Source organism: Gouania willdenowi, chromosome 20 (genome assembly GCF_900634775.1).
Source record: "Gouania willdenowi chromosome 20, fGouWil2.1, whole genome shotgun sequence".
NCBI classification, from domain to species: domain Eukaryota; kingdom Metazoa; phylum Chordata; class Actinopteri; order Blenniiformes; family Gobiesocidae; genus Gouania; species Gouania willdenowi.
The window spans coordinates 7,357,973-7,384,560 of NC_041063.1; the positions used below are offsets into that span (position 1 = coordinate 7,357,973).

Consider the following 26,588-nt stretch of genomic DNA (forward strand, 5'->3'; position numbering starts at 1 on the left):
GCGTGGTCATATGTTTTACATTATGCCGGACAGTCCGATTTTTTAAAGGCCAAGTCACTATAATGAAACACTTAATGGGCTTCATAATCAATAAACAAGCTTGACTTTCCTTTAAGGGGAAATAACAAAACAAAGGAGACAGGAGCTGCGTTGCCAGGTTCTGTTTAGAGTTTGTGAAGGAGATGTTTGGATAGTTTATGGGTATAAACAGGGTTTATCCATCAGCAGACTGCGTCACGGGTGTGAAGTGTTACAAACAGCAACAGATTCTTTAGTAGAAAGTGTAAAGAAGCTGCTCATTCATGGACTTTTTAAATAGTTTATTCAGCATTAAATTAAAATGTTTGTAATGCTAAATTAGCCTCTGTTTAAATAACTTTAGCAGCACGGGCTAGCTATGTGAGCTAACGTCAGTAACATTAATGTGTATCAATGTATGAAGATGTTTATCTGCCAGAAAACAGCCGCTGGTTTAGGAGTCAGTTTGTCCATATTTTCAGCAAAGCGTATTATTTTATTACTGAGACACTGAGCTGCATGAACCAACCTCAGGGTATTACATTTTTTTCAGTTTTAAGTTTTTCAACCTTGGGGTCAGGGACCCCATGTGGGGTCACCTGGAGTTTAAATGGGGTTGCCTGAAATTTTGGAAGAACTAATATTTGATGTTTGAAAATTCTCAATAATTTTTAAACTTTTTTTTATTAAAACAACACAAAATCTTAAAGGTGCAGTCTGCAACTCTTATAAAAGTGACTTTTTGTTATATTTGCTAAAACTGTCACTATGTAAGGACAGCTTTACATCAAACTAGTAGTTTGTGCTCCTGCAGCCTTTGGCAGATTGCCAGAATGCACCGTGACCGAGCAAAAAGAACCAATCAGAGCCAGGATTGTGTTTGATGAACTGTCTGACAGCTGTTGCTCACAGGCCCCGCCCCTTTCCCGGGGCTGTAGCGTCATCTGTTTTTACAGTGTATGGTCTGGAGGAGTAGAAGATGGAACTGCTTGAAAGGTAATTACTGCTGCTTGATTTACATTATGTTTGATTTGTAATTGTTACACTAGAACTTTGTAGTGCATGTGTTGTTGGTGTGTGCGCGCAGCAGCCTCCGTGTGGGCAAGAAGGGAGACAGGAACTAATCTAATGAACTAATAAACCTCTGAAAAACAATCACCAGGAATAAATATTATCTCCCTGGTAAAGACAGTAGCTCAAACAACTGGTAAAATGATAAACTTGGTGTTATTACAGTGTGTACATGCAGTACGGGGACGCATTTACTCCACCTCTGGGTCCTAGTGCCAGCCGTCCGGTGAAGCCTGTTCCGTTTACCATGTTTTCCGAGGTCCGTGTGTCTTTAATAAGTCTGTGTGTGTCCGTGTGAAAGTCTGCATGTTTATGCCTGTGTCCATCCACTCTTTTCATTATATCCATGTCTTTTAAGGCTCTTATTAAATAGTATAGGCTGGAGTCCGGGCTGCCACCATCTTGGATTAATAGCGCGTCATCGTGCAGAACGACTTTTTATTGACACGTGCACTCCATACAACTATTACAATATATACAATTCACACATTTACCAATTTACATAAAACATATTAATTATTTACAGTCATATACAAATTGCATATGTAGATAAAGAAAAAAAATACTTGGAACTTTTACTTTAATCAACAGATTTGTATCAAAGTTTCCACTGTTCTTTTGTCTTATACTCCATGTAAACAGGTCTTATATTTGTCTATTTTCTTTTTAAAGTGGTGTTTTTTTGTGGCTTTAGACCCCATTTACATTTATGTATATAATATGTTCCCTACAATATAAACAGGTTTACAATATAACTATTTTTATAGTTTCTGTTTCCACTGTATCCAGAATAATAATAATAATTCTCAACAATAACTATTGATTGATTTGTCACATGACTGTTCCAGGGTTTGAGTTTGTTTTATTTAGTTTCACATCTACCTGTAGCTCTATGTTTTTTAGACTGATGACAACTTGTTTGTAGTTTTATTTCAGAAAGTTTCACTTTTACAGTTACAGTTGGAAACCTTTGTTAATTAAATATCCTAGTTATATTACAGCAACCAGATTAAACTATATCAATAAGTGAATTAATAAAAATGTCCTGTGTAAAGGTTGAATGAAACAATTCTCCTGTAAAATCTTTGACCTGTTGACCTGCACAACTCAAAGAATCGGAATTGAGAATCGTTTAGAATAGGAATCGAAATTGAAAATCGGAATCGTTAAAATCCAAACGATGCTCAACCCTAGTCTCCGGTGACGCGCATTGAGTGTGGGCTCGTGCACGCAAGGGGTTGAGAACAAGCAGGGAGACGTGATTGGTATAAACAAAAAATGAACTGTCTTTTTTTATTGGTCGAAGTTTTGACAGGTTTACAGCTGCTACAGATGACAGATTTTCTTCGTTCCTTTTTCAGAGAACATAAGATCTTAATTTCTGTCAGGACATAAAGACAATTTCAACCCAAAACTTAAAAAGTGTATCTGGAAAAAAATACCTACCCTACCTTTAAGCAACTGTATTTCTATACTTTCACTTTGTTAAGTATAAATGTAGTTCAACTAAAATGCAGTTAAACAAAAAAAAAAAAAATAATAATATATATATCTATCAAGAAATTCTTGATATCAAAATGGGGTCACAAAAAAAAAAAAAGGTTGGGAACCACTGAACTAAATACAGTTTATTTCACTTATTTACAAATTTAAATTCTTTAAAATGTGTGTTATCACTCATTCATTCCATCATTATGATCTATAGATGTTTTTCAATAGTAGTAGTAGTCGTCGTAGTCAGAAAAAGGGGGTAATTGGATTGAGAAATTTAAAAAAAAAAGGGCAACTTGAACCTAAAAAGTTTGAGAAACACAGTTCTAAAGGGCAGATTTAGCCCCCCTGGCCTTGAGTTTGACACGTGTGCTCTACACTAAAACTAAATCCAGTCCTAGAAAATGTCCTGAGGTCATTAAAACAATGTTGAGCACTAAATTGAATCTAAATTAAACACAAAAATGTGATGCACTTGTGACCTTTTTCTAAAGAAATTGTGAAAACTCTTAAAATGATTCACATCAAGATGGTCAGACGAGTGAAAGATGGTGGAATAGCAACATTCCCACATTCCCAGAACAACGTCAGGTACACGGTGTGGCCCAGGTGGGCTCGGGAGGCGTTGTTATTGCCTCTGTGACCAGACTGAACTGTGACAGACGGTAGGACCTACGGGAGCTGGCAGCGTACCACACACACACACACACACACACGAACGCACACACTAGTGTGCGTTCGTGTGTGCGTGTGTGTGTGTCGAGCTGCAAAAACATCGCAAAAGCTTTATGTGCGTTAAGAGAGTCTGAAATAAAGTTCAGCTTCAAGCAAAAGTTTCAGTTCACACACACACACACACACACGTTAAACTGGTTTCCCTCTCTTGCAGCTGTCAGTGCACGTGGTGCTCGTGCACGTTGATCTGAGTGACAGACGCACCGTGGGGGGGCCGTAAAGCAAACGTCTGCAGCTCCTTCACTAAAGCTAAAGCTGAGACGAGGCCTGGGGGGGCGTGAGCAGGTTTATTTACACTGTGTGTGACACTGATATTTATGCAGCGCTGCAGTCTAGAAGCTTCCCAACCCACGTCTACAGTCCTTTTTATTTTTATTTCTTATTTACAATGTCAACGTGTCACCTATAAATCACACCACACACCAATAATTAGTCGACACCCTATTGTGTGTCACCTGTCATTGAGCTCCTTTTACTATAATTAAGATTTAATGCGTGTGGAGAGGATGTTTTGTTCAGTTTTGTTTGTTTGTTTGTTTGTTTTAAACTCACCAGTTTTCCCGCAGCAGCCAAAGCGACCCAGACATTCCTTGTGGGCTCCCAAGCCACACTTGGAGCACAGGTATCCCTGGTTAAAGACGCCCCTGTAGAGGAAAGAACACACAGTTAGAAACAGTTTGTGCTGCATTCAGCTGTCCATCACATCCAGACTTTATAACGCTGAATGTGGGAGTTCAATTTATTTTTGAGGCATGCACATCCACCATGGGAGAGGATGGGGATGACACTGGAAGGAGAGCATGGAGGTTAAACTGTTTATTTAACTTATTTCTGCAAAAGTTGAAGGGAAATTGCACAAAAACATTATTTCAGTGGTTTTAAACAAAGGCAGAGTTCAAGCTGATGTGAAAATTTTTTTATTTGAACTTTCAAATGACAGAGAATACAGTAGTAGAACTAGTAGACTAAAACGTGAATGCAAACGCAAACGCAAAATGATTTACTGGCAAATAATTGTGTCACTAGAATCCGTGTACCCTTTGTTCAAAACAGAAATACAGAAAAAACAGTGTTTTTCTGTTTTAAAATTAAATCTTCTGTTTGTGAAATATTTGGATATTTACAGGAAAACTAGGATGAGAGCTTCACATTTTAATCTCATCTAATCTAAGGGACACACAGGGGGGCGGACTTTTTATTCTGCTGCGTTTGATAAAATGATCTAGTACCATGTTGTCCACCTCACACCGATGGCAGAGATGTTATTTGTGTCAATGACGTTTTTGTTAAAGAGTCTTTGATGCTGGAAGCCTGAATCTGTGAATATCTGCCAACTTTACCGAACAGTGCTACGGTCCAAATAGTATCCAGATAAACTGGTGGCTGGGTGGACTTTTGCTCCCAGACAAAAAAGGAGCAATAAGTCACATTACTGATTAATTGAAACATTATTAATACATGAATAAATAAAAACCAAAAATGTAAACGTGCACATAATATGTGATTAAAGGAACCAGAGGTGGTGTAATGAATCTACTGGTGCACCCCGTTTCTTGTGATCAACTGCTATGTGTTATTGACAGCTGCCATTAGTGGCTAGCGGTAATATAAAGTGCACAAAATAAATTCTTACTGCCGTCAAAAAAGCTGTAATTGTCTTTGCAAAACTGCAAATGGTAGAAGTTCTAACATCTATTTTTCCTCACACCAGCCTCACATTTGATAGTCAGTCACCAGCAGTGTTGTGCTAGTTACTGAAAAAAGTAACTTGTTACCGTTACTAGTTACTTCATTAACAAAGTAACTCAGTTACTATTTTGATTACTTACACCAAAAACGAATGCGTTACTGGAAAAAAGTAACTGTTGACTTACTTAGAATTAAAGAATGTATTATTTATTTTGGGTCATTTGTGTCCATACAGCTTCATATTAGTGCTGTAATAATATAATAATCCACTGTTGATCAACTGCTATAAAACAACCATAAATGATGTGCATATAAAGCACAAAACAGTCGCTCCAAAATTAAAACAGTAATTTTTCAGCCTTAGCACAGTAATGTAAAGTAAGCTGTGCATATTCCAGGTGCACATTCTGCTGTTGAAAATGCTTATAAAATAAATGTGGAAAAACTAATTCACAGCATTTTTCTCAGCTACACAATGCTAAACATATCAGGCTAATGAGCTGCTGTTAGCAGTGACTCAGCAGTAGCGACAAGCTTCTTATTTACAACCACATACCGTGCAACAGTTTGGCTGACCTGTCCCTGGATAACAGTCCCAGTCAGTTAAAATCCAGTCGCAGCGTTGGTGACATTGGGGCGGTAACGCATTACAAGTAAAGCGTTACCGCCCAACACTGGTCACCAGTTTATTTGGATACTATTTGGACCGTAACACCGCAAAACAAAACATAGACGTGAGCAGCTTTTTACGAGCTAAAACATCCACAGACTGAATGAAAACAGGAGCAGGACCAGAAAACTGCTGAAATAAATCCTAAACAGTCCTAATATGTGAGGAGACCTGGTCCAGGTCCTGGGGAGGGAAACCAGGTGCAGTGGACTTCTAATTTCACTGTAAATATCCAAATATCTCACAAATAGAATTTTAGATTTTTCTGTATTTCTGTATTGGTTTTAAATCAGTAAAACAAAATAACCACACAGTTTGTTCCAAAGGGTATACGGATTCACTAGTAGTACATCTTAGAATTTTTAATAGTAATGTGTTTTAAGTCTACTAATAGATTTTTTTGTTGTTTACTAGTGACCTCTACTCATGCACTTGTGTGTCAAAAAACCTTTAGCCTACTAGTAACATGGTTCCCACAATGATATGACTTTTCCAAAAGATTTTACCAAATTTCCATCATTTAGTTTTGAAATGCTAAGATCTATTCAAGACCATTAGAGCGCAAAACTGAGTGTGCCTTTCCAGTGTAACAAAGATCTGACAGTGTTCCATAGTTAGTAGCGAAAACATGGCAAATGGAATACAACTTGTGTCCATAACTTATCTATCATAAAAACGTAGAATGATGCAGTTGCCTTTGACACCCAATTTGCTATTTTTTTTTTTTTAAATCAGCTGATGAATCCAACATTAAACAACAACTAAGTGCTACCATGTTTACTGTATATATAAGATTACAATTTCGATTTGCAGTTATTAAAATTGTACTACACAATGTGTTATGATTAAGGGACTTGCTTAATGTCCCATAGTAATAGTGAGGGTTGGATATTAATCATTGACGTAATGATAAACTCAAACCAAGTAATTGACTGAAATAATGAACATGTAAAACAGACATAGGCACATTCGGCCCTCAGTCTAATTGTACACGGCCCCAAAAGTAAATGTACAAAATGACAAAAAAATACATGAAACAAGAGCAAGTATATACACAAAGAATTACAAAATTGCAGGAAAATACAGTAAAAGACGAGAGAAAAACACTGAAAATATGCCAAAAACACACAAAACTACTACAAAAATGAACAAAATGACAATAGTAATACAGAAAAACATACAAAATTACAGAAAATGACAATAGAAGTACACCAAAAGACAAGAAAAATACAAAAAATGACTGCAAACCCACAGTATTCACAAACAAGCAAAACGACAACAGAATTACACAAAAATTACTCCAAAAAATGCAAAATGACAGCACAAATACACAATATTACTCCAAAAAACATATATTTTTCAGAAAAAAATACACAAGAGGACCACAGAAATGCATAAAATGCCTCACAACAAGCAAGACAACAACAAACACACACAGAATGAGAGAAGAAACACACAAAATTACTATAAAAACTGAATATTTTTTCCTATACTAATGCTCAGATTGCTCATTATTCTTAATGCTGAGTCATAAATGTTGATCATGTGACCCTCCTAACAAACACATTTTTGTGGCCCCACTGTGATAAAAGTTGCCCACCTGTGATCTAAAATGTCTTTGTTGTTTGAATAGAGGGGATTTTATATTGATGTTTTTCTTGTAGTTTTTCTTCATATAATGTTATACATAAAGTGCCTGAGTGACTTTGTGCATTCACAGCTCAATAATCATGTCCTGTTGCCTTGAAGAAGTGCTGGAGTGCGACGGAGGCTCCTCATCTCCATTTTAATAAGGTGAAACCACTTAGTTGTTCCAGCCGTGAGAAAAGGCCACGAGGCTGAGCCCTTTGGACGCTGATTCCTTTCAACGCACGGGAAAAGGAAGGCTTTGTAAGTGAGGTACACGTATAGAGTCATGGCGGGGGGACAAATAGATTGTTAGTGTTAGTGTACACAGCGGAGGAAGAGGAGGGGGAAGAAAAAGAAGAAAAGAAGTCCTGAGGGAGGTTTGAATGGAGACGAGTCTTTTGTATTTATGTCTGATGATGGAGGCCTTGAAGCAGCTTCACTTTGAACCGTGTGTGCGCGCGCGCGTGTGTGTGTGTGTGTGTGCGTGCGTGCGTGTGTGTGTGTGTGTGTGTCTATCAGACTCTTACCTAAGTAGCATGTGGCAGGAGTTGCAGGAGGTTATTTTCTCGAAGGTGTGCATGTGAAACTCGTGGAAATTGTTGGTTGCGTTCTCAGGCCGAATGTTGGATCTAAAGGAGACGCAGCAACAACAAAAAAAAAAACATGTTTTATATAGTTTAAATACACATGAACCACATGATTTCCTGTGATCGCGGAAAACGGGTGGAGAAAAATGAAAATTCATGTTCTGAGACAGAAAAAAATCAATCTAACCCAGGGGTGTCAAACTCATTTTGGTTTAGGGGCCAAATACAGAGCAGTTTGATCTCAGGTGGGCCACATTTTTTGTGCTGTAACTAGAGTAATTTCAATATGAATGTGCCCAAGTTTGCACTTCTACGTATAATAATAATAATAATAATAATAATAATAATAATAATAATAATAATAATAATAATAATAATAATTAATTTTATTTAAGTGTTTTTAAAAAACTCAAAGACACGTTACAGTTAAAAAGGTAAATACAGAAAATAAGTAACAATCACAAGTTAAAAGTTAGTTTTAAAAGGTGAGTTTTGATGAGTGATTTGAAGGTTGGAGGGTCAGTACAGTGTTGAATGTGGGGAGATAGGAGGATGGCTTTAGAACAGGGGTGCCATGGTTACGGCCCCTATTTTTTCAAGAACCTTTTTGTTTTACTAATTCCTACTGGATATACAGTCACTTGTTCTATTGTTGAATTACTTTCTGTGACTCCTTTACTTGGTCTGGCTTTCTTTTAATTGGCCTAATTATGCATTGGCATATTTTCATGTGTAAGCCTTCAATAAATATGATCAAAGTAATTTACAGTTTACATTTGTGTTATTTATAGGAAATGTGTTTTGTCTATTTTGTTGCATTTCTAATCTATAAATGTAGGCTACTTGCATTGATAGGACAATGTTATGTTTTCACAGGGTAACGTGCTTTAGGCTGATATGTAATTAGAGGCCTCATTGTGAGGCTATTGTGGCGCCAATGTAATTTATTTTTGACGTGTAGGCCTTTATGAATAATTTCAAGCAGCATATTCATGTGTTGAGTCTCACTGAGGTCTCACTTGAAAAAAAATCTGGCCCCCTGACCAATTTCACCCTGGATCCCCTGCTTTAGAAGAACAGTGGCTGTGTGCAGGGGTATGAGAGAGTAGGAGAGCCATGAGGTATGAGAGGGAGGGGCCTGGTGGTTCAGGGCTTTATGTGTGAGAAGAAGGGTTTTCGGGTGTGGGTGAGAAGGCGTGCAGCAGAGTTTTGGATGTATTGAAGTTTATGAAGGACTTTGGATGATCTGTTGAACAGGATCCTATTGTATAAGTGGAGTCTGGACGTGATGAGTGCATGGATAAGGGTTTCAGCAGCAAAAACTGAGAGGAGTCGACGGACGCGGCTATGTTTTTGAGGTAAAAGAAGGCGGTTCTAGTGAGCTGGGTGACATGGTGGTCAAAGGAGAAGTTGTTGTCAAAGATGACTTTAAGATTTCTGATATGAGGGGAGGGAGAGAGGGTGGAGTTGTCTATTGTGAAGGAGAAGTTGTGAAAGGAATATGTGTGGGATTTGGGGCCGATAATTATGATGTCTGATTTGGCATAGTTAATAGAGAGGAAGATGGTGTGCATCCATTTGTTTATTTCGTTGAGGCAGTTTGTCAGGGCAGAACGAGTTTTAATGGTGATTGAACTGGTGGAGATGTAAAGCTGGATGTCATCTGCATAACTGTAAAAATGGAGACCATGCTGGCGGAATAAGCAAAGTTCCGTTATCAGTAAGCATGCGCGGCACCCTGGTCAATATGTTCCGGGTCAGAGACTACCCATGTTGTCAACAAAGCCCGATAAAGTCATACTATCTTTGTGGAACAACCAACTATTGTGTCGTTTTAAGGCAATATGCTAGGTTCGCATTGTTCAGTGCGTGACTGCCCCAACTTTATACGTGGGCCAAGTAAGTGGATGGAAGAATTTTGCCCTATTCACGAGTGCAATAAAGGAACCTCAAGTTGTATATGCGACTGGCCGTACGTACTCCTCACATTTCCGACTGGAAGAAAAGATCCAGAACTATATGTAGTGTATATATATAGTATATCTGTATTATTTTATTAGGCCGAATATATTAGTATATAAGCCCTACATATAAATAGGCCTACAAAATAACAATTATAATACCACGCTATTCCATGCATGTATTAATGCCATAGTTGTATGTAAATAAAAGAACGTTAGACCTCGATATATATAGCCTGTACGTGTCATGTTGCCGGACAAATTAGGTCACCTTCTTTGTAGTCGTTAGCAAGTCTTTCCAGCAAGTTTTGCTCGTCCTTGCGAACCAGATAAGTATTTATATCTACTGTATGTACATGCAGGGGGCCATTTATTTGCTGCTGTCGACTCATTCTCCCAACTTTCTCTCAACTCTAAGGGATCTGGAATTGTTATCTGACAACTGTCAACATCGATCTCAAGCAGAGAATTATATTCAAGGTTGACATCCTCCCGTTCCTGCTGTTTTGTTAAAACTATCAGGGCTTTATGCAATGACAATGCCCAAGCAAGGGCCACAAGTTCTTTCTTTCTCTTCCTGGTAACACTGTTTCCCCGTTTCTTATAGAATTACTTTAACCTTGCACGCGGTGAGATGCAGAATCAGCTCATGAAATGTATAAATGATATTTCAGTATGTGGGGCATCGATATTGTTCAAGCAATAAGTGGCAGAGGGGAAAAAAAGCACAAAAAAAAATGCAATAAGTGACAGATATCAGTTCCCAAAGCATGTTCTCATTTAAACTTAATTTGAATTTGTGACCTATTTTTATTTAATTTCAGGAATTTTTGTCGATTCATTTTAAGAACATTGCAGGATTTTACAAAAATTGAAAGACCTTTCAACAATTTAAAATAAAAAATAAGTGTCATGTGAAAAATGCATGGGAAACCTATAGGCCCTGCAAACATTGTGAATTTTCATTGATATTTTAGTTTTTGGAGATGTCTACAACTGAATTAATGGGACATTTTTCTCTGTTCATTTTACTTTCTCCAACGGGCCGAATTGGATGCTCTAAAAGGCCGGTTTTGGCCACCGGGCCTTGAGTTTCACACATGTGACCTAACCTGAACATGATAGGGAAATGTCTTAACATAAGTGTTTTAAGACAATCTCACACATTTAAACACTATTTATCATCAAAAAACAAGTTTGACAAAGAAATATGTTCAATTTTGCCTTTAGTCTCTTTCAAAATCCCGTTTGCTACATGTTACGGTTCATCTAGTGATCATGTTATCCTGTGACTGAAAATGAAGGTTTATCTGATGGTGTATTAGCTGAACTGGTGATCAGTTTACCTGGTGACACATCACAGAAGAAGAATCTCCAATCACACGGCGGTAATTAACGGCTTCGGAAATGACGTTTTGGGACCATATCACACATTTCAATGATACAACATTTTCCTTTTAGCTCTTGGGTCGATAACTACTTACGGTATTTAATAATTCATAATAATAGTTGACTCTATTAACCCTGTTTCTCATGTTTGGTACAATATCAGAACGTTTAATAGCAGTAAAGTTGTCTAGACAAGGAAAGATGAAACTCATTTATTATATTTTTATGCATTTAAACCTATTTCTTACCTAAAAGAAATGCAGTTGGACAGAATATGTGGGTGTCATATCATTAACCCATTTAGAAATGGGATTAATCCTGATTAAACTGATTTTGGGGTTTTTGGGTACACATAAAGAGCATGATTAGTAAATCATTAATAAATACATAATAACTGTAAATAACCCTATTAAAGATATGAATCATTTCACATTCTTTAAGCCCACTGGTTTGTTCCACGTCTGATATTATTCATTCCATAAGTGAGATTTTCTCCATCATCTAACATCTGAGACAAGTTATTCAAGTTATTCATAGAGTAATATTTCTTCACCATCTGGAGGTATATAAAATAATGAAGTAGTGCACAATGAAGCAGAGAAGAAGAGCTTTCCTAAGTGGCCCTTATTCTCTCTTAAACAGTGTGTTGACACGTGCTGGTGGATGAAATTAGCGGTAAATCACAGACTGTTGAAGGACTCCTACCCAAAACTAATTCCATCCTCAGGGTTTGTGTGTCCTCAACAGTCTGTGATTTACTCTCTAACTTCTGCCACCAGAGCATGTTAGCGCACTGTTTAAGGGAGAGTAAAGGTCCCTTAGGAGAGCTCTTCTTCTCTGCTTCATAATCTACTATCAAACCTCAGAGTTAGAACTGTGACTTCCTGTGGTCACAACTGTTTTTATCCTCTTTCTGTAGACAAAAGAGGTTTACATCGACATCTTTAACTTCTCCTGATTATTTAGAGCAGGGGTGCACACACTTTTCTGGCTCGTAAGCTACTTTTTACCACTGACAGCTCTTCATGATCTGTGTTGTGGGGGGTTATAATTGTAAATATATAGATTGTATTATTATTATTATTATTATTATTATTATTATTACTATTACAATTTTTAAACAATTATTAAATATTTGTATTATATTACGGCAAGGCAAATGTATTTGTATAATGCATTTCATACACAAGACAATTTAATGTGCTTTACATGATTAAAAATTGCATCAGAAAACATTCAACAGTTTTAAAATAAATAAAAGCATTAAATCAGAAGTAAAAATGACATAATACGGCTATAAATGATGTAAAAAGCTACTAAATGATCTAAAAAAGCTGCTAAATGACATAATAAGGCTATAAATGATCTAAAAAGCTACTAAATGATCTAAAAAAAGCTGCTAAATGACATAATAAGGCTATAAGTCATCTAAAAAAGCTGCTAAATGACATAATAAGGCTATAAATGATCTAAAAAGCTACTAAATGATCTTAAAAAAGCTGAATGTTTCACTCCAATAGAAAACAATGGAATGTTTACAGGCAGTGGGGCCATGTGACATCATCAATCATGTGATTTCAAGATGGAGGAACACAGGCTCTAAAACTGTAAAGTAATCTCATTTTTAAACGTTAATTAAATGAATATGGTGCATAATAATGTGTTTTACTAGACATATATCTACTAATAAGTACATTTAGACAGATATGTCATTTTTTTAACTATTTGTAGCAAATAAACTGTGATTTGTTTTACACTTTGGAGTGAAACAATTAATTAAATAAATCCCAATAGTTGCATTACTATATCTGTAAATCCTGTTTAATGGTTTTAAAAGATGAAGTCCAGGCATTGTTATGATTTGAATCTACTTTTTGATGATTTAATTGTGGCGGTGTGCCGATGTTTTCCACTTTGTTATGAACATGTTGATGAACTCACGTGTTGTTTTCTACGTATAAACTCTTGCTCTTCCTCTCATTATCTACTCGTCATCCTGTCATCTTTCATTTATCATCACCCAGTGGTCCAACATGAAAAACCAGACCAGCCGTGTTTGGCGTGTTGATAATGAGACGGAGAGAATCCTCACACACACACACACACACTCACATGGCCATGCCAAACTGCTCCAGCCACTTCTTTTTCAGCTCTTTGGTTTTGAAGAAGAACTCAAAGCCATTCTGGCCCTGGTTGTGGGTGAGGTAGAATCCGTAGGACCACTGCAGGCAGAGAGAAGAAGAAGAAGAAGCAGAGGATAAACAGTAAACACAGGGAAACGTCTGAGAGCTGAGGCAGAAAGGATGCTGGGAGACAGATGGAGACAAAGAGATGCAGAATGAAAGAGGGAGGCCTGGGGGAGAGGACGAGAACAAAGACTGGAGGAGATAAAAATCAGAGCCACGTCACGGCTGGGCATCGCACAGCCAGCCAGGAGTCAAGTCGGGAGCGCTCCCTGTAATCTCTCACCATTATCCACTTCACAGGCTAAATATTAGTCCATTAGACACTGTGTCAACACAACCGGCTGTTTTTAAAACGTAACCATGAGCAGATGCTGGTTGCACAGTGTGAGCTTGTCTGCATGTTATTGTAGCATAGTCGCTACTGAATTCACTCCAGACAAAATGACACTAAAAATCCACAAAAACACTTCAAATACACAAAAACACAGAGAAAGATGCCAAATTGAACCAAAAACACATAAAAGACAACAGAAACATTATCAAAAGATAACAGAAACAGAAAAAAATGACACAAAAACATAAATAATGATAAGAAATGATACCAAATGAATGCATAAACCCACAAAACACAAATATTAAAAAATAACTACATGTCTTTGAAAAATCTTTATTTATTCTGTGTTCCTGTCATTTTGTGTATTTTTCTGTTGTTTTGTGTAATTTTGTTGCCACTTTGTGTGTCTTTGGTTGTGTTGGGTCTTTATGTAGTAATATTGTGTGTTTGGTATGTTACTTAGTGTACTTTTTCACTCCATTTACTCTAGACATACACAATGACAACAAAAACACACAAAACTACCACAAGAAATACACTCCAAATACACAAAAAAAGTTATTTTGTGTATGTTTCTGTCATCTTTCGAATTTATGTTGTTGTGTTGTGTATTTTTTGTTATTTTGTTAGCAGTTTGTGTATCTTTAGGAGTCCTTTTGTGCATTTTTATGTCATTTTGTGTAATTTTGTTACCAGTTTGTGTGTCTGGAGTTATTGTGTGTATTTTTCTGTAGTTTTCTGAATTTCTGTCGTGTATTTTACTGTAATGTTGTGTGTCTTCGGTGTCATTCTATTTTGTTTTGTAGTCATTTTGTGTGTTTAGTGTAAGGATGTCCCGATCCAATCATGTGATCGGAAATTGCGTGCTTAATGTGTTATTTAGTGTTCTTTTTTTGTAGTCATATTGTGTGTTTAGTGTGTTATTTAGTGTAATTTTGTAGTCATATTGTGTGTTCAGCGTGTTATTTAGTGTTTTTTGTAGTCGTATTGTGTGTTTAATGTGGTATTTAGTGTTTTTTGTTGTATTGTGTGTTTAGTGTGTTATTTAGTGTTTTTTGTAGTCGTATTGTGTGTTTAGTGTGTTATTTAGTGTTTTTTGTAGTCACATTGTGTGTTCAGTGTGGTATTTAGTGTTTTTGTTGTATTGTGTGTTTAGTGTGTTATTTAGTGTTTTTTGTAGTCACATTGTGTGTTCAGTGTGTTATTTAGTGTTTTTTGTAGTCACATTGTGTGTTCAGTGTGTTATTTAGTGTTTTTTGTGGTCGTATTGTGTGTTTAGTGTGTTATTTAGTGTAATTTTGTAGTCGTATTGTGTGTTTAGTGTGTTATTTAGTGCTTTTTGTGGTCGTATTGTGTGTTTAGTGTGGTATGTAGTGTAATTTTGTGGTCATATTGTGTGTTTGGTTTGTTATTAAGTGTTTTTTTGTGGTCGTATTGTGTGTTTAGTATGTTATTAAGTGTAATTTTGTGGTCATATTGTGTGTTTGGTGTGTTATTAAGTGTAATTTTGTGGTCATATTTTGTGTTTGGTGTGTTATTTAGTGTTTTTTGTAGTCACATTGTGTGTTTAGTGTGTTATTTAGTGTTTTTTGTAGTCACATTGTGTGTTTAGTGTGTTATTTAGTGTTTTTTGTAGTCACATTGTGTGTTTAGTGTGTTATTTAGTGTTTTTTGTAGTCACATTGTGTGTTTAGTATGTTACTTAGTGTTTTTTGTAGTAACATTGTGTTAGTGTGTTATTTAGTGTTTTTTGTGGTCGTATTGTGTGTTTAGTGTGTTATTTAGTGTTTTTTGTGGTCGTATTGTGTGTTTATTGTGTTATTTAGTGTTCTTTGTGGTCGTATTGTGTGTTTAGTGTGTTATTTAGTGTAATTTTGTGGTCATATTGTGTGTTTGGTGTGTTATTTAGTGTTTTTTTGTAGTCACATTGTGTGTTTAGTATGTTACTTAGTGTTTTTTGTAGTCACATTGTGTGTTTAGTGTGTTATTTAGTGTTTTTTGTAGTCACATTGTGTGTTTAGTGTGTTATTTAGTGTTTTTTTGTAGTCACATTGTGTGTTTAGTGTGTTATTTAGTGTTTTTTGTGGTCGTATTGTGTGTTTGGTGTGTTATTTAGTGTTTTTTGTGGTCGTATTGTGTGTTTAGTGTGGTATTTAGTGTAATTTTGTGGTCATATTGTGTGTTTGGTGTGTTATTTAGTGTATTTTTTGTACTTTTGTTGACATTTAAATCATTGTGAGCAGATGCTGGAGACGTTGCACTGTGTGAAGCTTTTAAACTTTATTCCTCTCGGCTCTGAGGCTCTAAACAAGCCCAACTCACAGAGCTGTCAGTGAACGAGCGGAGAGAAAAAGGAAAAGCAGCGTTCCCAGTGGACACCAGATACCAATTTGTAAAGTGAGAGGGAAAGTGCACGTCTGTTTGTCTCCTCACGTTTTATCTCGTACAAAAGGAACAGACGCAACACAAACGGATACTTTCTGATCCCAAATAGGAAGAATTCCTCCCACGCTCCCGTGTCTGTGTGGGATATTTCGTAAAAGGTATTTTAAAAAATAAAGAACACTGCTGTGCTGTTGTTTTTGTTGTTGAAATTGTGAATAAACTTATTGTGTATTTGTAAAAAATAAAAAATAAAAAGACATTCGGCCCATATTTGGATCTTATTTTAGCATAGTAGCCATTAGTTAAGTCCAAATTTACTCCAGACAAACAACATGACAATAACATTTAGACAAAACAACAGATAATACACTAAGACTCCAAATACACACAAAAAACTGAAAAAGATACTAAATGAAAGAAAAACACACACAAAGACAAGAAAAGCATTTTAAAAATGACAAACTATAAAATAATGACAAGGAAAAATACACAAAATTACAAAAAATGAAACTCCAAAAACCTACATGTCTTCAAAAACATTGATTTTAATTGTTCTTGTCATTTTGTGTATTTTTCTGCAATTAGCATAATTTATTTGTTGATTCATGCGTTTGTCATTTATTTAATTTTTGTTGTTGTTTTGTGTGTTTTTGTTGTCATTTTGTGGATCTTTGATCTATGATGTTGAGTAATTTCATTGGCATTTTGTGTGTACAAATTTGTTTTGTGCATTTTTTGAATATTTGTTTTTGTTTTGTGGATTTTTTTCTGTCATTTTGTGTAAATTTGAAGTCATTTTATCGTCTTTTGAATTTTTGTTGTGCATTTTTCTGTCATTTTTTGAATATTTGTTGTTGTGTTGTGTATTTTTCTATCATTTTGTGCAATTTCGCTGGCATTTTGTGCATCTTTAAATTCATTTTGTGCATTTTTCTGCCATTTTGTGTAATTTTGTTGGCATTTTGTGTGTTTTTGCCGTGATTTTGTGCATTTTTCTGTCATTTTTGGATTTTTTGTTGTTGTGTCCTGTATTTTAGCTTAAAGCCTGTGAAACATCTCAAAACAAAGCAAAGCACGTCTCACTTTCTGTACGTTTGATGACTTGCATACAAATGGCTTTGTCTTTTATTGCTGCTTCTCTCATCATCGCTAACGTCGCTAACATCAATATGTAATCATACAAACTGTAATATATCCATCACGTCAGAGGTGAATGATGTTGAACTGACTCTAACCTTCATAAAACACGCTGGTATGAGGCCATATGGCTGAAAGCCTCCTAATGTCTCATATTCACTGCTACATTATTGCATTATTATCACCTACAGCTGGCCCCGCCCCCACATCCCTCATTATGATTAGCTATAGTTCTACTCTACTGCCACTTAGTATTCAGTGTGTGTGTGTGTGTGTGTGTGTGTGAATGATAACACCATCTGGAGGGAGGATACAGACACAGTTTGAGACGACGTGCTGTGTTTACAACGACGACTTCTCCTTCATTATTCTTATTGTTGCTCTTTGTGTTGAAATATTAAATAATACTAATTCAATAAAATGCATTCATTTAATCATTCACTTCAGCGTTAGGATAATAACGACCCATCAGAGCATTAATAACACAGGAAACAACAAGGACTGTGTGCTTTCCTGTCATTTTGTGCGTTTTTGTCTACTCTTGTTGTTTTCAATGTTTTTTGTGCATTTTCAGTTTTTTAAAGTCATTTTCATGTATTTTTGTGGCTTTGAATATTTTTCTGTTAATTTGTAGTTTGAATTTTATGTATTCTTGCTGTTGTTTTGTGTGTTTTTCTTTCGTTTTGTGTTTTAGGTGTAGTTATGTGTATTTTTTTCATCATTTTTCTGTTTATAAAGTCATTTTGTGTATTTTTGTTGTGATTTTGTGTTTTTGAAAGTCATTTTAATGTATCTTTGTTGTTTTGAATATTTTTCTGTTAATTTGTAGTTTTATTTTAAAGTGTTCTTGCTGTTGTTCTGGGTACTTTCCCTTTGTTTTGTGTGTTTTTGTGTATTTGTTGTTGTTTAGAATATTTTTTCTGTTATCTTGTGTGTTTTTGGAATAATTATGTGCATTCTTGATATTGTTTTAGTATTTTTCTGTCCTCGTGTGCGTTTTTGGTGTAACTGTGTACGGTCTTTACTGTCCTATTGTGTTTTTTGAGTGATTTTAAGAGTTATATTGTGCATTTCTGTTGTTTTTGAAAGTAATTTTGATGTATTTCTGATGTTTGTAATATTTTTCTGATATTTTATAGTCTTAATGCTGCGTATTTTTGTTGTTTTGAATTTTTTTTTCTGTTATTTTTGTTGTCATCTTGTGTCATTTTGTGTTTTTTCCTGCCCTTTTGTGTGTGAAATAATGGGTGCACGTGTGTGTCTTTATAGCAGCCACATCAGTAACTCATTTTATGAGTTAGCATGTAGCTAGCTACTAAAACACTGCAGGTTAACTTGATTTTAAATCCATTTCCTGTTGCTTTATATATGCGATGAACTGTTATTGCGGTTCATTCTCCATAAGTCAAGCTGTTAATCAGTCGTAAAGCAGCAGTAATGATCTCAACAACACCAGCTTTATCACTTCCTGCCCTTTCAATGAGAAATGTATGGATAACAATTATTATTTATTTCATCACATGCACAGGCTGGTTTTCTTACTAAACCTTTGGCACGTAATAAAGTAAATAAACATTAACAACCATGAAATCAAAAGCTAAACAATTAAAAAAAACACTTTGTTTCCAGTTATTAAGCTAAAAACAACAGATTCATTCTTCACTAAATCAGGTTTATCTTTTCATTGGAAAAAATCCCAAGACACAAAAACCACCAACGGAAAATGTAAAAAATGAAACTTTGTAGCCAATATTAACAATATGCAGTAATTCTTATCAAAGTGTCTTTAATAGGAATGAAACAAACACAAATAAAACTATTTTATCATCGTTTTTTGAATGTTTGTGGAGTTATTTTGTGTATTTCTGTTGTGATTTTGTGTTTTTTTTAAGTAATTTTAATGTGTCTATATTGTTTTGAAATTTTTTCTGTTATTCTGTAGTTTGAATTTGATGTATTTTGTGTATTTTTCTGTAACTTTGTTGGCATTTTGTGCATTTTTTTTGGTCATGCTTTGAATTCCTTTGTTGTGTTGTATATTTTGCTGTTATTTTGTGTATTTTTTTTTTAATTTTGTTGTCATTTTGTGTGTCTTTGAAGTTATTTTTTGTATTTTTCTGTTTTGAGTGATTTTTTGGTATTATATTTGACTTTGGAGTTATTTTGTGTATTGTTCTGTCGTTTTTTACATTTTTGTTGTTATTTTGAGTATTTTTCTATTATTTTGTTTAATTTTGTTGGCATTCTGTGTGTCTTTGGAGTCATTTTGTACAGGCATTGTTGTTTTGTAGTTATATTATGTTATTTCGTGTACTTTTTGTGAGTTTTTGTCAAAGTCGTGTACTTTTGTACACATTTAAATCACAGTAAGAATGAAGTAAAAAAAAAAAAGAAGAAGAATCGACTTCATGCTAAATTAAATATCTTACCTCTGAGTGATTAGGGTAACGTGTTTTGTCATTAGTCATTTTGTGTATTTTTTGTTGTTTATAATATTTTTTCTGTTATTTTTGTAGTTATCTTGTGTGTTTTTGTAATAGTTGTGTATTCTTGTTGTGTTAGTATTTTTCTGTCCTTTTGTGTGTTTATGGAGTCCTTTTAAGCATTTTTCTCTCATGTTCTCATGGGTTTTTTGTAGTTGTTTTGAATGTTTTTGGAGTCATGCTGTGTTTTCGAAAGTCATTTTAATGTATTTTTGGTGTTTTGAATATTTTTCTGTTAGTTTGCATGTTTTAATTTTATGTATTCTTGCTGTTTTGTGTATTTTTCTTTTGTTTTGTGTGTTTTTGGTGTAATTTTGTGTATTTTCTCCATCATTTTTCTGTTTTTAGAGTCAATTTGTGTATTTTCTGCTGTTTTGAATATTGTTTTTATGATTTTTGTAGTTATCTTGTGTGTTTATGGATCAATTATGTGTATTCTTTTAATAAGTGTGTGTATATGTGTGTTAGCCGCGTCATGCTACAGAGAGAATCATGTGACCCTTGACATGATAAATGTGTGATAGACTTCTCTGTTGTTGTGATGATCTGTTTAACTTCCTAATGGATTCATAGCTAGCGTTAGCCTCATTTCCCTCTATGCTGAATAATAAAAACCTATCTGACAGTTTTCTGCTAGCATTAGCGATACGCAGCGCACGCTGTGCTTCGCTAGCAGCAGAAAAAACGGCTTATTCTCTTTCTTTTTGACATGGGTTTGATTTAATTGAGGATAATATTTGCACCAGTCTGTGGTTAAACATCACACTGAGTTATTTTACTGTTGGAAAAGAAAATGAAATATTCAGCTGCCAAAACACAGATATGAAATAAGAGCGAAGAGCCAATATGTGCTGGAGGTGTGAGTCTTATCTGGAATAGTTTGGAGCAGGAATCCACATGGAAGAAAAGATTCAAGCCATGAATGTTGTATGACTCTTTCTATGACAGAATATCTACAGCTCAGCTCAGTGCTGATAAAGCTCTATTTTCACCACACTGTGTGTGTGTGTGTTATCCAATAATAAACCAGTCATGGACAAGTGGAGGCTCAGGGCCTCCAACTAATTCTGTGCGGCCCAGAGAAGTAAAAATGCACAAAATTACAGAAAAATACAAAAAATTATATAAAAAAAAAAAAAACTCACAAAAATAACAGGAAAATATAAAATGACCCAAAAAGATACAAAATTTGAACAAAGATTTCCAAAATGAGAAAAAAATATTCCAATTGACACAAAAAAATCCACAACAGATAAGATAAATGTCACCATGAACACACGAAACGACAACAAAAACTCACAAAATGGTAGAAAAATATAATAAATGACACCAAAAAAAACAGAAAAGAAAAATATCTGAAAAGACACCAATAACATACAAAATGGGAACAAAAACTCAGAAAATGAGAAAAACAACATAACAAATGACACCAAAAACACAACAAATGACAAGAAAAACCAACAAATAACCACAAAATAAAAAAATAATATATGAAATGACTGAAAAAACACACAAAACAACAAAAACCACATATAAAATTACAACAAAAACTGAAGATACGTAAAGATACCACACTAAATGACAACAACAAATACTAAAATGAATACAATAGTGTTCAGATTTGACATTATTCCAATGTTGACATGAATGTGGATCATGTGACCCTCAGATCAGATGTTTGTGGCCCCTCCCCCTGTGCTAACAGTCATGTGACCTGGTGGGGGTGATGTTTACGCACCTTTCTGTTCTCCTTATCTGACGTGGGGTTGTTGGTGATCTTAAAGAGATGCAGATCGATCACTTCCTTCATCTCATAGTTTTCTCCTCGTCTCTTACAGACGATCACAGCAGCATCGAACAGGAAGATGTGTCTGAAACAGGAAGTAGAAAAAAAAAAGTTTTATTTAAACGTCAGGTTTCTCTCTTTCTATAGACATTGTTACTAACGCTATGTGACTCTAGGACCAACCTTTACCCTTTAGGTAAAGAGAGATGTGCCTTCTTAAAGTGAGTATTTATGACGGGAATCCCTTCCAAAATAAAAGAACAAGGTTTTTTTTTTCTTTTTAAATCTTTATCATTCACAAACTGAAATCAAAGTGTAAAGTTCCAGTTTTCTGTTCTGATTCTGAACTCTGAGTGTGAGTAAAGTTACTTTTCTTCTTCTCTTGTTGTTAGCGCTGCTCAGACCTCCTGCTGTCAGAACGCTGACATGTGAGAGCAGCTTCCTGTAAATCTACGTCCTGCTCGTGTGTGGAGCCTGAACGCTGCACGCACGCACGCACTCTGCCTGACTGACACTCTCTGGCTCTGCAGCAGTTTTACCACCTGATGTTGATCCGTGTGTCAAACACACATCTCACCTGTCCTGTTTGGCTCGTTTGTCCACAGACGCCACCCGAACCTCTCCGTCACCTTTGGGTCTGCCGTAGTTACTCAGAGGCTGATTCTGAAACAAAAGCCTGATCAGCAAAATGATTATTGTATTTTAAATACTCAGTAAAAAATGAGTAACTTACTAGGTTCTCAATAGAAATCTGATACTGATCGATTTCCCTCAGCGTCTCGTTGTCCCGTTTCACCTCGTTTACATACTGAGCTAAATCCTGCAGGAGAAACAAGTATAGTACGTGTGTGTGTGTGTGTGTGTGTGTTTACTGTTCAATAACCACAGGCCGCTTGTGCCACCAGAGGAGTAATTTTGTGTATATTTTTGTTGTTTGAAACATGTTTCTGTTATTTTTGTAGCCATCCTGTGTATTTTTGGAATAAAGTGTGTGTTCTTGCTGCAGTTCTGTGTATTCTTCTGTCATTTTGTGTAATGTTTCTGTCCTTTATGTGTGTTTTTGGAGTCATTTTAATCTCATCTTGGGCGATTTTGTTGTTGCTTTGAACAGTTTTGGAGTCATTTTGTGTATTTTGAATGTTGTTCTGTATATTTAATTTTTTTGTTTTGTGCATTTTAAGTGTCATTTTGTGGGGGTTTTTTTGCCATTTTTTAGTTGAGTTGTAGTCATGTGTTCTTTTGTGTTTTTCTGTCCTTTTGTATGTTATTGGAGTCATTTCAAGAGTTTTTCTCTCATTTTGTGTGTTGTTTTTTTACATTTTTGGAGTCATTTGATGTATTTTAATCGTTTTAAATATTTCTCTGTTATTTTTGTAGTCATCCTGTGCATTTTTATAGGATTTTTGCTGTTGTTCTGGGTATTTTTCTGTCATTTTGTGTGTTTTTGGAGTCATTGTGTGTGTGTGTGTGTGTGTGTGTGTGTGTGTGTGTGTGTGTGTGTGTGTGTGTGTGTGTGTGTGTGTGTGTTTTTGTTGCACAAAACTGGGTTGAGGGCCACCAGTGGCCCACTACGGGACCCAAGTCAAGCTCATAGAACAAAGAACACAATAAAAGTAGTTTATTATATGTGAAACACATGAGATACCTTCATGGCGTCCAGCGCCTTGCGTAGGTTACTCTTGTCTGTGGCGTCGTGTGTGTGCTTCAGCAGCTCCTGTTGGACAGACACACACACACACACACACACACACACACACACACACACGTTACACAGAGTAAAGTAAAGTAGGTGCTGCCTGTCAATCAGAGGACAACATCTAATATTCATGAAAACTGCAGAAACACAGCAGAGTCACGCACTGCACGTGATATGAGAGGAGAAGAAGAAATAAATCAGATACAGTGTTTGCACAGGTGTGTGCGTGTGTGTGTGTGTGTGTATTCAGCCGCTGCAGATAAGTGTGTGTGTGTGTGTGTGTGTGTGTGTGCATTCAGCCGCTGCAGATAAGTGTGTGTGTGTGTGTGTGTGTGTGTGTGTGTGTGTGTGTGTGTGTGAAATTGGTTGGCAGCAGCTAACTGCAGCGTAAACAAGACATCTACAGCACAGCAGCAGAGGATAAGGAAGGATGTCATGCATGTCCTTCACACACACACAGTCACACGTACCTGCTAACACACACACCTGCTAACACACCCAGCACGAGCGCTGAGCCACAGAGGGAGATATATACATCTGCTCAAATCCCTCATGTCACTCAAGCTCAACCTGGGCATTATTATCAGTGTGAAGACGACACACACACACAAAAACACACGCACACACACACACACTGATGGACTCAGGGAATCACGTCTCTGTGGGTTGGATGAAGACCACGGGCAGAGGATTGATGAGTGAAAAGCAAAAGAAGAAGAAGTGGAGGAGCAGCAGGGAGTGACATCACATTAGGAGCACAGATTAGTCCGTCAGCACACGACAAAGTAACTTTACACACACACACACACACACACAACTTCATAAAAAGCCTGTTTGTCTTAAACTAATGTAAAGCAACACATATGTTTGGTTTAAATAATGTTACATTTAGCTGAATTATATTTATTATTCACAAACAAACAAGGAATAGCAAATAAATAACAATAAACAACAATAAACTGGAACTGTTACCGTAGTTACATGTGAAGATTAAAAGGTGTCACAGTTTTTCTTTTTCACAGTTGTTCTTTTTCTTAAAGTCATACCATGTTTTTTAAGTAAATGAATAATAAATAATGCAGTCCAAAAACGACCAAGAAGTTTGTAAATGTTCTTAAAATAATACTTTTGGTCACATGATTTCACCCTGAATGCATCTTAATGTAGGGCCTCTGGTTTTCCATCATCTTTCCCTGTTTAAATGACTTTAACTTAAGGATATTAAGTAACAAACATGCTGAATAGGGTTAATATAGTCAAAAACTGTTATTATTATATATTTTGGTCACACTTTAGTTTAGGGAACACCTATTAACCATTAATTAGTTGCTTATTAGCATTAGTAACATAATGGCTCTTAAATAGTCATCATTACGTACTTATTGTTATTCTTATTAATGCCTTATTATTATACACTTAATGGCAGTCTCGCAGTCCAAATAGAGTTAGGATTAGGACTAGGATTAACATTAATCCTAACCGTAGCATGTTGAGATCGTAATTCATATACAACATACATATTTACGACTAATAAGTAATAATTCTGAGGTTATTGAGGGAAAACTCTTAGTTAATGGCTTACTGGTTGTATAATAAGGTCATGCAGAATAAATCATTAATAAGTACTTAATAAGGACTAATTAGGAGTCAATATGTTACTAATTTTTATGCTGATAAGCAACTAAATACTGGTTAATAGGTGTTCCCTAAACAAAAGCGTTACCTATATTTTATATGCTTCAGAGAATTTATGTAAATGAGATGAAATCATGTGAGTTTACCTCACTATTTAACAGGAAAAAGTGTGATATGATTTCTAAACCTTTAATGACCTCCAACCAGAGAATCACCCTCTTGTTTAGCATGAAATCCTCCACAGCGTGTGATTGGAGATGATTTTACTGTGACGTGTCACCAGATACACTGATCACCAGTTCAGCTAATACACCATCAGATAAACTTGTCTTCGTACCAGAGCCTTTTCATATATAATCAAAATAATAAGAACCCATTAAAAACACATTTCAGATGAAGCTCTGCATTCATTTACAGTCACAGGATGACATGATCACTAGAATAACCATAACACGTAGCTTTTGAACAAGAATATGGACCGAAATGGACAGATTTGTCCATTTGTCAAACATTCTAGATGAGGAATAATGTGTAAATGTGTGATATTCTTCAAAGCATGCATGTGAGGAATTTTTGTATGATGTTGGGGTCAGATTTGTAATTAAAATAGAGAGAGAAAAGGAAACAGGTGGATTCTTTTGTCTGTTTCAGAACATTAATTCATTTTTTTACTGTGATCAAGGAAAATAGGAGGACCTGTAGCTCTAAATAAACATAAAACTAGATTAATCATCCAAAGTGGTCTACATTTTTTCGTTGTGAAAGACAAACCAGTGCAAGCACGAGAACATGTAAACGGTCTCATCAGGTGTGTGTGTGTGTGTGTGTGTGTGTGTGTGTGTGTGTGTGTGTGTGTGTGTGTGTGTGTTAAAGCAGCTACACACTCAGGAGAAAGAAACATGGTGAATGCTGCCTCCAGTGGATTAAAGCAGTAACGCCTGTGTGTGTCGTCCCTATTTTATTTTTGTGCCATCTTTATTAAAAAGCAAACCTCAGAGTATCATTGATTCAGTTATACATTTTGAATTGTATTAGAAATGACATATTTGTTAATACAATTTATAAACATTAAAAAATATATATATATTGATTACACAATTATAATATTACATGTTTGTTTTCTAAATTTTTATATATTATCAATGCATTTAGGAAATACCAATGACTAAAATATGTATCTATTTATTAATAAATAAAGTATTTTTTTAACTTAATTATCAATAACTAAATGATTTATCAATTTAACTATCAGTAATTAGAGGATTTCTTTATTTAATTATTAATAATTACCAGTAAGAGGAAATATCATTACCAGTAGGAGGAGTTATTACTACCTGTAGGAGGAGTTGCTATTACCTGTAGGAGGAGTTATTATTACCAGTAGGAGGAGTTATTACTACCTGTAGGAGGAGTTGCTATTACCTGTATGGGGAGTTACTATTACATGTAGGAGGAGTTATTACTACCTGTAGGAGGAGTTATTATTACCAGTACTAGGAGTTATTATTACCTGTAGGAGGAGTTGCTAATACCTGTAGGAGGAGTTACTATTACATGTAGGAGGAGTTATGTATTACCTGTAGGAGGAGTTATGTGTTACCTGTAGGAGGAGTTATGTATTACCTGTAGGAGGAGTTACTATTACATGTAGGAGGAGTTACTATTACCTGTTGGAGGAGTTATTACTACCTGTAGGGAGTTATGTA

General features: G+C 35.5%; 1 protein-coding gene across 2 annotated transcripts in view; it reads right to left on the bottom strand.

Moving 5' to 3' along the window:
* Positions 1 to 26,588, bottom strand: part of vav3 (vav guanine nucleotide exchange factor 3) — a 159,000-nt gene that overhangs the window by 52,378 nt on the left and 80,034 nt on the right. For both annotated transcript variants that reach the window (XM_028434415.1, XM_028434414.1), the window contains exons 11-17: positions 23,197 to 23,265; positions 22,285 to 22,371; positions 22,129 to 22,214; positions 21,504 to 21,636; positions 13,353 to 13,462; positions 7,831 to 7,932; positions 3,868 to 3,959 (exon numbers count right to left, since the gene is read on the bottom strand). In XM_028434415.1, coding sequence (XP_028290216.1) covers positions 3,868 to 3,959; positions 7,831 to 7,932; positions 13,353 to 13,462; positions 21,504 to 21,636; positions 22,129 to 22,214; positions 22,285 to 22,371; positions 23,197 to 23,265 — 679 coding nt within the window. The remainder of the gene's footprint in view (positions 1 to 3,867; positions 3,960 to 7,830; positions 7,933 to 13,352; positions 13,463 to 21,503; positions 21,637 to 22,128; positions 22,215 to 22,284; positions 22,372 to 23,196; positions 23,266 to 26,588) is intronic.